Raw genomic sequence first — 12,388 nt, 5'->3', positions numbered from 1 at the left:
CTGGAGCCATGCGTTGTTCTGTGAAAACATATTCAGCTCCACTGCTGCTCCATGCGTGGCAGGTCCCACTCATGCTCACGTCATTCTGTTGGTGACTCTCACTTCAGCATTGTCGTTTATTTTCTTTGTGTCTCTCCCTCCTTTCTGTCTCTCTCGTGGTAGAAGATCCTCTCTCTGTCAGTGACTGTTCCTCCCTACCTGCTGGACTGATCAGTGATCAGCGGCCTGTTTCCATTTCATATGTCTGCTGGTACCGAATGCAAAGCCTGTCCTTTTATGATATCCTCCAGAGTAATGAGGTAACAGAAAATTAAGGAGTACACCTGTAACTTAGAGCAAGGAGGCAGTAGGCCAGAAATTAGAGAATAGGATGATTTAAAGGAAAGGCTTTAATGCATATCCAAGGCTGGTGAAAACAGAACTTTTTAAGAATACTTCATTTGTAGTAGCTACACCAGGACCCCCAGATTTTGACTATTAAGCTTTACAGATTAAGTTATTAGCTTCTGTATTAGATAAAGAGAATGATGTAAACAGCTGTTGTGATTGAGGCAAGAGCCCTCACAGTCAACAAGGAATGGGAAGTCATTAATAATTCACTGAGAACTCCCATTCATTTGCAAGGAACAATGATGCTGTGCTTTCCATCTTCACTATGCGAAGAGCAGTTTCTTCAACCAGCCATTAAATACATGTACTTGGTTATGGCTTTCTCCTCCTTTTTGTTAAACTATCCAAAATCCAGCTAAAAATAAGGTTAACAGTCCTTGTTTTTGAAATCTTTGAAAAGTACCATGTGAGCTCTCTGGTTACAGAGACCACAGTCTCTATGTGCAATTCTAAAGTATGTCATAATTTTCCTTACATCACAAATTCATGTCAGACTTTCTGTTTCCATTCTATTCACGTATCATTCTAAAAGAACAGAGTAGGATTAACAAGACTGAAATTTAGTAATATATTGCTGAAAGCCACCTCCATGGATAAAATTATTAGTGTAGTAGCATTGAGTTTTCAGAAGTACCCAGCTGCAAACAAAAAAATACATTACATAAAGTACTACTCAGCAATAGAAAAATGCAGAAGAAAAGTACGTCCATTCAATTGAAGCATTTTCATGTACAACCAGGTCACATAAAACCAGATAAAAGCAAATTATTTTTCTTACAATAATTAAGCTTCAGGTACTTTTCACTGTTTTACTTGGCTGCTTTTGATCTGTTTCAGAACCAGCTGTCTGGAAATCTCCTAAGAAAATTCAAAAACAGCAATGGGTGGCAGAAGCTTTGGGTGGTGTTCACCAACTTCTGCATGTTCTTCTATAAATCGCACCAGGTAACCAACTGGGCAAGTGTGAGTGGCTGGAGAAGACAGTATGAGGTTCTTTTCCAAAGAGGGACAGCTCCACACACAGCCTTCACTGCCACTGGCACACAGAGCAGGGCTTGTTCTCACTCTGCTCTTGGGTCAGTTCTTTCCTGAAGCTTTCAACCATCACAGTACAGATCACTCTTGAAAGCACAGCAGAGCTCACCACTGCTCAGAAGCTGCGGTGCAAGTTTAAACCAGGCTTTGTGCAAGAGAAAATTCTAAGATCATTACAATTAAAAACTTAAAAGTGACTTAAAAATTTTGTTTACCATTACTGACACTTAAGCCAAACAAGAGAGAACAGCAGTCACTGATTTAGTCCACGTGAGCAAACATCTGGGATTTCTGTCTAGAATCTGCTGGACTTTTCAATCTGTTTGAGCAGGGCACAAGCACAAAGTAACTTGAGTTGCTACATTGTGCTTTCATGTTATAGAAATCCTTAATGATTAAAGGAGGAATTGGAGGATATTCTACACATAAGAGGGCTGAAGAAATCATTTGCCATGCAGTAAAAGGACTTTAGCAGTGAACCTGCCAGGTGGCCAGCACACCTCTAAAGGAGTAGGTGTTTGCAAGCCAAGGATGAACCTGTGTGGTGCCCTGCCAGTGGCAAATGATGGAGCCTTATGTTCATCAGTTTGAAAGTAGTGAAACTCCAAGATATCAGCCAGCTTTCCTTCAAGGGAGTACTGATAGGATTAGCCTGCAGCAGATCCTTATGCAAAGGGTCTATAATGATGACCAACTGAAAGTACCAGACAATTAATTTTACTGCAGTTGTATAAATCTGCTGTTCTTCTGCACATGTAGAAAGGCAGTGACCTTTAAATGAGTGTGTGTCTGCCTTCCATTTACTTATGTGCTCGCTTTACTTAAGGGCATTTGATCTCACAGCACTTTCCATCGTATCTTTTCAGGACAATCATCCTTTAGCCAGCCTTCCTTTATTGGGCTATTCACTTACCCTTCCTTCTGAATCTGAAAACATTCACAAAGATTATGTGTTCAAGCTACATTTCAAATCCCATGTGTACTACTTCAGGGCTGAAAGTGAATACACCTTTGAAAGGTAAGTTTGTTTTCTGTGAGAGAAATTTTTTGTTAAGTTCCAGGAGCACTCTTCCAAAGGTGAGTAGATGCAAAGTTTAATAAATTGGTTCAGTAATACAGCACAACTGGAGAAAGAACCTTTAAAATTATAGAAGAAATTTTAAACCTGATACCGCTAAAATCAAATGATTGGTTTTGATGATATGGAAGCAGTAATAGTAATTACGGCAAAACCTGGAATTATCCAATCAAAATTGATGAGGCTGGCTGTATGGGGAGCTCCATATCTCAGACTTCAGGAAGCATGTGAACAGATCACAGGACATCTCAGTAGCTCTTCAGAATAACTTTGCTTCCTCTAGTACAACTGCATGGAAAATCCACACCTGAAATAATATACCAGTTTTTATAGAAGCAGCTGTTCCTGCTACATATTTATGCCACTTCACCATGTAATTTTTACACTTCCCACTGAACATCAGATACATGGAGAGCTGGGGGAAAGGCACTACTCCTCCTAATTTGTGGTTTGTGATTGTTCATACATGGAACTAACTTAGTCCTTTTATATGAGGCATGAGCATGTCAAAAATCATGACATCTTTGTCAAAGAAAGCTATTCTTAACTTTTAGCCATGTCAGTCTAAACCTATAAACAAGGCAGATTGTGGGAAAGTGATGATAAAATAAAAACACAAAATGCCATTATCAGTTCTAGGAAAAATAAGTAGAAATTGCAGCTAAAGTACATTTTTTTGCTCTCAAATTAACAATGATTGGTCTCAATTGCTCATTGCTTGGACAACTCAGAAAAAAGGTATTTGGTGTCTGCAGAGCAAGTAAAACTACTACTAACTTCACGAGTTTTGGGTCCCATACCTGCTGTCTGTTCTCTCTAAACCTCCTTACAGTCATGGCAATTGTGTGGATCCTCTTGACTTCACATAGACTTAGGGGTGAAGTAGGAAGATGCTCCCACAGGCACTGAAAATCAAACTGTACAACCAATAGCACAGACCATATCTGTCAAGAAATCCTCCCCTGGGAACTGACCTTTCTTTTGTTTGTGCCTCTCCTCGTGCCTCCTCACAGATGGATGGAAGTGATCCGAAGTGCCACCAGCTCTGCCTCACGCACTCGAGCTCTGAGTCACAAAGAGCCTCACGCCTATTGACAGCTAAACAAGCCGTTGTGTTGATTGTCCAGCAGCTGCTGATTTTCTAGAGGACATTTGAAACTTTTTCTCCCTCCAAGTTCAAGAAAACTTACACTTTGATAAAAGAAGAGAATAAGTATGGTTTTGCAGAATCTTTCACAATTCCTCAGCAAAACTGTTTAAGTTCTCCGTATATACAAACTAGCTTACCATCATCCCAGTGGCTGCGGTTTGTTTCATGTCTTGTATTTTGTCATTCTGTGCTGTTTTTAGCTTGTGCCAGTATTAAAATATTGTCCTTATTAGAGTGCCAAATGCCAAAAGACATTTTGTTGCCTCAAAAGATTGCACCTAAAAAAACTCCCAGATGACTGAAATCTGAAAAATTTCTCCTCTGAGGCAAACACTATTTTCTTCTCTTTTCATAAAAGTATATTATTTTTTTTTACCATGTTAATCTGTAGACTGCTGGGCTTTTAAATGTAGATGGATTTTCACAATATAGAATATAATTATATATACAGCAAGCAGTCTAACAGGAATGAGATAACTTTCAGATTTCATGCTTTTTTTCTCAGTCTTTCTACATTTACTCAGCAACAATTTACTAATTTTCTATGTTTAACAAGGAAACAGTTTACAGCTCATTCTCATTTCCCTTTGGGGTTACAAATCCATGTGGTATAAATAAAGTATAGGGTTCTTACCTAACCATTTTCTTGGTGCAAGTTGACCAAATTGTTCATCTGTTGGCTTTGAAAAGTGAGTACTACTTGGAAGACAAAAAATCTTTAAAATAATCCAGTGCAATATTATTTGGGCTGTTAATGTACTGTGAATGGTATGTACAAGAAGAAATTAAAGGCTGTGGTGACATTCTGCTCTTTGTTTTACGAACTTGAAAAAAAACCTGTATGCTACAAGAACCGCAGCTATTTGTGATTCATTTGTAATGTTTTGGTAACTAAATTGCTCTAAGCTTTAGTACTGGGGGTACTACTGAAGCCCCAAGTTTTCATCCTGCTTGCTACACATCCCAAATTGACTTCCAGTTTATTGTTGGAATTTCAGTCTCTCCCTCTCTTCCCCGGGGCTCAGGCAGAGAGCGACTTACACAACCTGCAGCCAAATTACCTATTTTGTATGCCTGGCTTTAACAGCAGCTGCCACTCCATTTTGGATAAGCTGGTGGTGCACTGAGAAGATTGGCAGCACTGTATCTACAAGGCTTGATGCCTTTGCTCACTTTTTAAGAAACACTGTTACCAGGGTGATGTAAAACTTCCATTAGCAGAAGTTTGATGTGCTGGTAACGCCCCTCACCATTACATGCCTTGGAGGAAGCACGGTGCTAAGCAGAGGGGGCCTGAAGGTCAGTCTGGGAAACGAAGCTGGGAAGTTCTATCCCTGCTTTTTCTTCATCCAGCTCCTCGCTTTGTTAATGGCTTATCTGTGTGCAATGTGTAAAATGGCTTCTTACAGCTTTGCTCACAACAAAAGGGAATAAAATACCTCACAATACCATTGTACATATGCCTGTTTTGAGACAGTAAAGACTTCTTTCTATTACCCCCGACCTCAAATACACCTCCATCCAAGATGAGGATGGGTTCCTAACCCCTTAGGACATGTAGCAGTCCCCATGGCCAAATCCAAGCACACCTTGACAAAGGGAAACTCTTTTCAGAGTATTTCCTTCAGCTGCATGGAAACTTTCAGCCCCCTGGACAGGTAGCATTCTGCAGTTGCTCTTTTCCTCAGCTATTGCCCCTGCCTCTCCATACCAACACAATAGTCATACCTACCCTAAAGCATTGCCTCTGCCTCAGATGTGCTAAGGACAAACTTGGAAAATAGGTAGGAAAATCTGAAGCCCATTTTCCCAGCTGCAGGTTCCACTGCCTTGTCAACTCCAAGCCTGTGACCCACCTCTGTATTAACACAATTCCAGTGCTTCAGGACTGACCTGGATTGTGACCAGTGATCTGTGTAGCGAGGAGAAGAGGAAATAACACAGCATAAATGAACAACAACTCAGCTGCAGCCTTACTGGTCTGGAAAAACAATGCTGAAAAAGCAACAGCACTTGATGTTGCTATGAAGTAAAAGCCTGCAGACCTGATCCCACCAAAAATTATTATTACTGAGTGGTCAAACAGTACCTGTAACACCTTAGAAGACAGGGCCCTGCCTCTTCCCTTTAGAACTGTTATCTCTAACAGTGAAAAGATTTTTTTAAAATAGAAATTATATTGAAGGCCATGCCCTTAATTCAGCCAAAATTGAATTTAGAACCCTGGGGCTTGTTGGATACAATCATCATTAACTGTTATCTGCTTCAGTAGTTTATTCTGAACCGTCAAAAGAAATCAAGTAACACCTTTTCTCAGTAAGTTTCATTTTCATACAAGGTGAATTTGGAAAATAAGGCAAAGACCAAGATACAGTGATATTTATCCTTAACAGCAGAGACCAAGCTAGGCTGTGGATGCAACTTTCAGAGTACCTACCTAATCACCATTTTTACCTTTTTGTATTATATTTTTCTTACAGAAAAGAAAGGTTTAAAGTAAGATTCTTTTTCTTCTCTATTAGTGTGATTTTTTAAATCCCTTTTTAAAATGGAACCACATGAACTGCTGTCAATTGTCAGCATTTTTCTAGTTGTCTATTCCCAGGATTAACCCAAAAATGAAGCGATGGTAAGAGAGTAAAATCTACTGTCTTGGTTGTATCTTGGAAACAGGCGGAGTCCATGTGTGAATAAAACTCAATGTACTAGAGCACTGTAATATAGCACCACTTATTTTTAACCCTGATTCACATCATATTGCTGGCTGTTCAGACAAGAACGGCCTGCAGAGAGGCAGGGTCACTCTGTGCCAGGTCAGGAGCCATCACTAAACATTCCTGTCTCAGCTGCAGGAAAACCTCAAAGTGGGCACTCCAGGAGATGTACTGCTGGTATTGTTATGACTCACCATGAAATAGTTGCCAGTTTCCAATAAGGAAGAAATAAAAACAAAACAGGGACTTCACTGCCATAGGAGGTTGCACCACAGGCAAAAGGATCAGAAACACCTGGACTCCTGTGGTTTTTTTCAACAAGATTAAGCATCTCCACCATTTATCTGCTGTCTAATTTAACCTCTGTTAAGACGTGTTTGATAATATACCTCAAACCTACCTCTTTTCAGAACATTTTATTTAAACAACACTGACACCTTAATGCCTTTGTAAATTCAGCTAAAACCAGACCAAAATGACAGACTGAAAGACAAATCAGCAGGTAGGGGAAAACCTGCTGTGATTTCAGAAATCTTGATAAAAGAGAGACAAAACCAGGTTCAACAGCCCACCATTCCATCAGCCAAGAACAAAACAGAGGATCAAGAAAGACCTGTAAAGCCCAATTTTGCCCATTCTTTTTTTCTATACAGTACCAATTACATGGTCTTTGCCCTCAAAAGCACAGTTATGTACGTGCAGGCAGATGCACTCCAGTTGCTACACCACATGGACACTCCCTCAGCCCTGGGGGCACAGGAAAGCTGGTAGGGGACAAAATAATGGGCAATGTGCCACACATATGGTTTTTAGCAGCAGAAAATAGTTATGAAATACAACTACAGGCATGCAGCTGTCACAGTTTGTCACCAGTTAAAGGTGCAATCCTTGGGGGGTGAGCAAATGTCATTTGTTGTGAGCATTTAATCAGTTTCACTGGGCTGGCAGGATGGAGACTACAAGGTGGGTTTTAAATCACTGCCATCTGCAAGTGCTACAGATTCTGAGATGACTACCATTAAAAACCAAACACTGATCTGTAAACTTTCTGTATATCATTACTGACACGTGTGCAATAACTGCTCTAGGAGCCCACAAGAGCATCCCCTCCAGGGGAGGGGCCCTGAATCTCATGTCACTGACCACTCCTCACTGACGACTCAGGTGGCAACATTTCATGAAACTTTTCCTTCTTTATTTCTAGGTCACATAGTTTACAAGGAGATTTATTATGTTGGTGTAGAGTGACAAAAGTAAAATTTAAATACACGGTTATAAACAGGCAGCAGCATTACAGAAAACAAGACACACACTTTAATGGTCCTCTGTAATCATGCGTTAAAGGTGGCAGGAAACCATTGTATACAATTTGTCCATGGCATATGCTCAGTGCAGTTACCAGCACATCTGCAAAACACAGTTAAAAGGAGCAAGCAGATTTGTGCTATACTTTCAGCTCCTCCCCAGCAGCTTACAAAAACGATTTGCAATTCTCCTGCTCCTTGCATTATACCTGTGCTTAGCAGCACTCTGGATAATCTTCCAATTGTGACATTTTTGAAGGCAAAAATGCATTTCCTTCAAAGTCAGGTTACTGTAAAACTACAACTGGTACCATGCTGTTTAAAAAATAATACAGAATGTCACATAAAGTAGTGAGAGCTAAACAAGACATTGCCCAAGTACATTAAAAGCACATTAAGAGGCAGATGATGGGATGACAGGGTACAAGAGGATGGGAACTCACACCGAGCAAGCTGCTTTGCGGTGAGGTGACAACACACCCAGCCTCAGCTTCCCCCTCCACCTGCCCCTCCTGCACAGTGGGGCAGGACACCCCAGTGATGACATTCTGAAAAAATCAGTTCCATCTTCTGTTCCCACAAGCTCACTCACAATGATGGAGCTGCAAAGGAACCGTGGCACTGCGGAGTGAAGCTACTGCTTTGTTACTACACCAAAAGCATTCTGTGCACTAGCACATCATCCTTCAGTAAACTGGTCAGCAACTACAAAGTGCAATTGCAGGGAAAATTAAGGTAAAAAAATAGATTACACATCTGAGAGTTACAAAAAAGCAAGCCTTCAGTTCAAATAACTGATTTTATTGTTTTTAAACAGTGAGTTTATTTACTGCCTAATCATGAAATCCCTGACAAATAAGCAGTTCTACTAATTTAAATGTTTGCATAAATAGGGATAGCTTGTCATTTAGTATAGTCAAGACTGAGTGAAGTACTACCTGCACAGAAAAATCATCAGTGCAACATCGTAACACAGACATGTTTTAAGCATGAAAAAACCTCTCAAAAATATCAATACACATCTTTTTCTCTGAGAAACTGAGGCGGTGCTTCTTTCAAATGAAGCTCCTCTTCTGTTACCAATATAGACTTGATTTTTAAAGCATCAATACTTTTCAATAGCAAATGATTGTACTTCTACATTCAAGATACAGCACACTTTTTTTTTCAGTGAATCTCAGTTTAAGATAGTCTATATTTAAATAATCTGTATATTACATATAAAAATACACATCTCTACCATAAATGAGGTCTTGTCTTCTTCTAAATGCCCAAGCCTTTTGGCCACCTGCCCTCACCATAAGTCTTACTCATCTTAAGCTCTGACACATTCATCAGGCAAATTCTGCCACCATCTACTCAGAGAAGTATTTCCTCAACATACAATCCCGGAACACAACTAAAATGCAACTCAAAACACATATATATAACTTCTCAAATGAGTGTTCAAAGAGTGTAGCTTAGAATTTAATTCAAGTTACTGATTGAGAAATTCTTGACATTCAAGCCAGCAGCATAAATTCAACCTCCCCACTATGTCTCAGAGTTCTGTGCATCTCCAAGTAATTTCCAGTCCTTACATTAACAGATGACTAGGGGATAGCTTACACTGATCAATTTATACTTCCAATGCAAACACACCTGTTGATTTCCATGTGAAGCCACAGCACACAGATCAACTGAAGGCTGAATGTTCTCATATTGAGACATCAACAGGTAAATTCCCCATTGCACTACATTCTGATGTACATTTCACAAAAACAGTGCTAAATTTGTTTCCTCGAGTGAACCTATCCCTAACACTTAAGAGCACACTAAACAACATAATTAAAGATATTAATCAAAGTGGAGTTGTAAAACATTGCTCAAACTTTAGTATTGTTCAATTTACTTTAAATTCCCTTAGCCATAAAGGAAACCTATTATCTCATTAGGCTGGCAAATGAGTAGTGCCCGCAAGCATGGCCACAAGATGAACACACACCCACATTTTTTTCAGCTGTTGTTTCAACCTGGGCAGAAGTGTATTAGCTTTGTTAGCAAGACAGTGTCCTCTTACTGTTAAATTCTTAAATTAATAAATTAAGGCTATTAATATGCATAGACTAAGGGCTACCATGGTGATAGGAACTCCTGGAAGGAGACCTCACCAGCTTCCACAACGGTTAGTGTACCTGGGTTTCTTGAACCAAGCCAGGCAGATATGCCTATACTTTTAAATGTTAATCCTTTCTGTTACAAAGCTCCTATCTATATTTTTTTTTTCAAAGTAAATATATAAGTTACCTCACTGTCATGCAAAGCATAAAGTCATCAATTTCTTCATTAAAAGAAGGCAAATATGCTCTCTTAGCTAGTGGAATAAGAAGTACCTGAATATAGTCTTGGTGAAACCAACCAAGGTAAACCTCAGAGTAATACTGTGGGGGAAAAAGAAAAAAAACTAAAAATGGCAGCTACCTAATCAACTGTGCATACAACTAATGAACTAATGTTACTATTTCCAAGATCTATAACACCTGAAGTCAGTTATCTAGAAGCCCTCACAGGAATAGTGGAAATTTCAAAATTCAGAATTTCAAAAAGTAACTTTTCTCTGGGGAGGCAAGCAACACGACCCAGCACACAGCACTCAGGCTGTTTTGCAGTCTCTCTGTCCAACATCTATCAATTTTGGGAAAGAGATGCACAGATCAAGGCAGAAAGACCAAATATTGAATCTACGAATAGTTTTATGCTGAAAGACATTTGTTTTAATGATAAAAATAGGCATGATAAATACTTGCCACTGTCTCAGAATCAACATCTTAAGGAGATATTTCAGAATAAATGAAGGGAATAAAGATCTGTGTGAGCATTCAAACATGTTCAGGTGAAAAAAAGACTCTGTCTGAATTTCACAAGCTTCACAAATATCTGTTACTAAAACTGAACAATTTCAGAATTTGCATTGGCACAATTTGAAACTGAAGATATGAAAGAACTCATTCTCTAGGAAAAACAATAAATTAAAGCTTTGAGAGACCAGGTGTATGAAATTTAAAACAACTAGAAGTAGTACCATAAATAGAAAGTCACGGTCAGAATATAGATAAAAAGGAAGAAATGCTGGAGAAAAAGAATAAAATTGTGTCTGTGCTGAGGTACAAATAGAAGGTTCTATAATACAGGATTAACTCTTTCAATGGCAAATACTTCACATACAAAAATCAAGCCAAGATTCACTTATCACATAATTCAAACTTTACATGTAATAAAGGCAAGGCAATACTCAGTTATGGCCTGTCAAATACTTACCCCACTAACGTTATCTACAAAAGCACTTTACCATTTTGTACACAGTGATTCCTTATGCACATTGAAAGGCTTTCTGTTAAAAAAGACATTATATACATATCTGTACACAATTCCAACAACCATGCGCCATCTCCCAGTGGAATTCTTAAAGCAAGATACCTGAGGTTTCTCAATATCTTCAATTTCTCTATCACAAACCTAAATATACATTTCAGATTTTACAAAAGGACACCTCCCTGGAATATGTGCATTATCATTTTAAAAAATTATAGCTTTAAGGAGCTGAAAAAGATTGCCTCTGTCCAAGAGACTTCATTTTCACTCTTGCACATTTAGGAATGTCCTCCCTCCCCAGGACTTTCCAGAGACTGAGAGGCAGAACAGCATTAGGGTGCACGCCTTCAATGCAGACACCACGGGATCTCTGCTGTCTTAGGAAAGTCAGGAAGAGTATGTCAGTAGGATGAAGAACTTCCTCCAGCTAGTGAATATCTGAAGAGGAAAAGAAATAGTTACTGTGGCAACTTTTAGAAAGGCATTCTACAACAAGCAGCAAGGAAGTTATTCCATTTTATGCCATTGAAGTTCCAGCCTTTTTCCTTGCACAATGGTACTCACCACTGACACCACACTTTAAAGGAAGAGCCATGGAGCTGAACAACTCCTGAAATACACCTGTTATAGTACCACTGCTTTCCTAACAGCAACAACCTGTGCTCATGTGTTAGTGAGTAGCACATAATGATGGAAGTGACTCCAACTTTCCTACTTCGTAAGTTTACATCAAACCTTTTCAACAGGAAAACTGTATTTCTTGATCTAAGCAGATTCTTAAATCATCCGAAGAAATAAGCACACATTTTAATCACATTAAGTTTCCAGTAAACTTCAAACATCCAAGATCAAAACTGGAGGAGGAAGGATTCACTCACTATTTATTCTGATAGTCCCAATTATTAGGGCAGCTATTCTGAGGGTCCCAATTAATTCATTCAGACAAACTTACAAAATCCAGTCTAACCAATCATAAGGGAAAGTGAAAATGTCATTAGAAACTTGTTGTTGAAAACCTATCTTCAGTAATTAGCTACCAAATTGAGAGGATATTGAATGACCTAATGATATAACAGAGAATACTTCTTGTAGCACTCAAACAAAAAGGAACTATTTTTTCAGAATTTGACTAGCTCCAAAAAATAGCTTTATCCACAAGGGAAACCTTACTAAGCTATGGAATGATTCAAGCTCATTTTAAGTGGGAGCTCTTGCTATTCATTCTTTCACTCCCTTTCTGGAGTCATCATCCCATACTAGCTGGCATATCATCCCTGAAAAGAAGAGAAAGTTCACCCAGATATGATCCACTGACAAACATTCTCTCTCAGTAATTCTTTCTCTCCTTGAAAGAGAATGAAGTGCC

The 12,388-nt window shown here is 39.0% G+C and overlaps 2 protein-coding genes across 15 annotated transcripts in view; one reads left to right on the top strand and one right to left on the bottom strand.

Annotated features, from left to right (window-relative positions):
* The window catches only part of FARP1 (FERM, ARH/RhoGEF and pleckstrin domain protein 1), a 206,189-nt gene extending 201,080 nt beyond the window's left edge, over positions 1-5,109 (top strand). For all 8 annotated transcript variants that reach the window (XM_069008120.1, XM_069008146.1, XM_069008156.1 and 5 more), the window contains 3 exons: positions 1,228-1,335; positions 2,292-2,443; positions 3,517-5,109. In XM_069008120.1, the coding sequence (XP_068864221.1) occupies positions 1,228-1,335; positions 2,292-2,443; positions 3,517-3,598 (342 nt within the window). In that variant the 3' untranslated portion in view covers positions 3,599-5,109. The remainder of the gene's footprint in view (positions 1-1,227; positions 1,336-2,291; positions 2,444-3,516) is intronic.
* Positions 5,110-8,456: 3,347 nt separating this feature from the next.
* The window catches only part of STK24 (serine/threonine kinase 24), a 53,461-nt gene continuing 49,529 nt past the window's right edge, over positions 8,457-12,388 (bottom strand). For all 7 annotated transcript variants that reach the window (XM_069008050.1, XM_069008065.1, XM_069008058.1 and 4 more), the window contains one exon: positions 8,457-11,460. In XM_069008050.1, coding sequence (XP_068864151.1) covers positions 11,424-11,460 — 37 coding nt within the window. In that variant the 3' untranslated portion in view covers positions 8,457-11,423. The remainder of the gene's footprint in view (positions 11,461-12,388) is intronic.

The sequence above is a fragment of the Aphelocoma coerulescens genome, chromosome 1, assembly GCF_041296385.1.
Source record: "Aphelocoma coerulescens isolate FSJ_1873_10779 chromosome 1, UR_Acoe_1.0, whole genome shotgun sequence".
Lineage (NCBI taxonomy): Eukaryota > Metazoa > Chordata > Aves > Passeriformes > Corvidae > Aphelocoma > Aphelocoma coerulescens.
The sequence above is the reverse complement of the archived record's forward strand: the minus strand, read 5'-3'. Positions and strand labels throughout refer to the sequence as shown.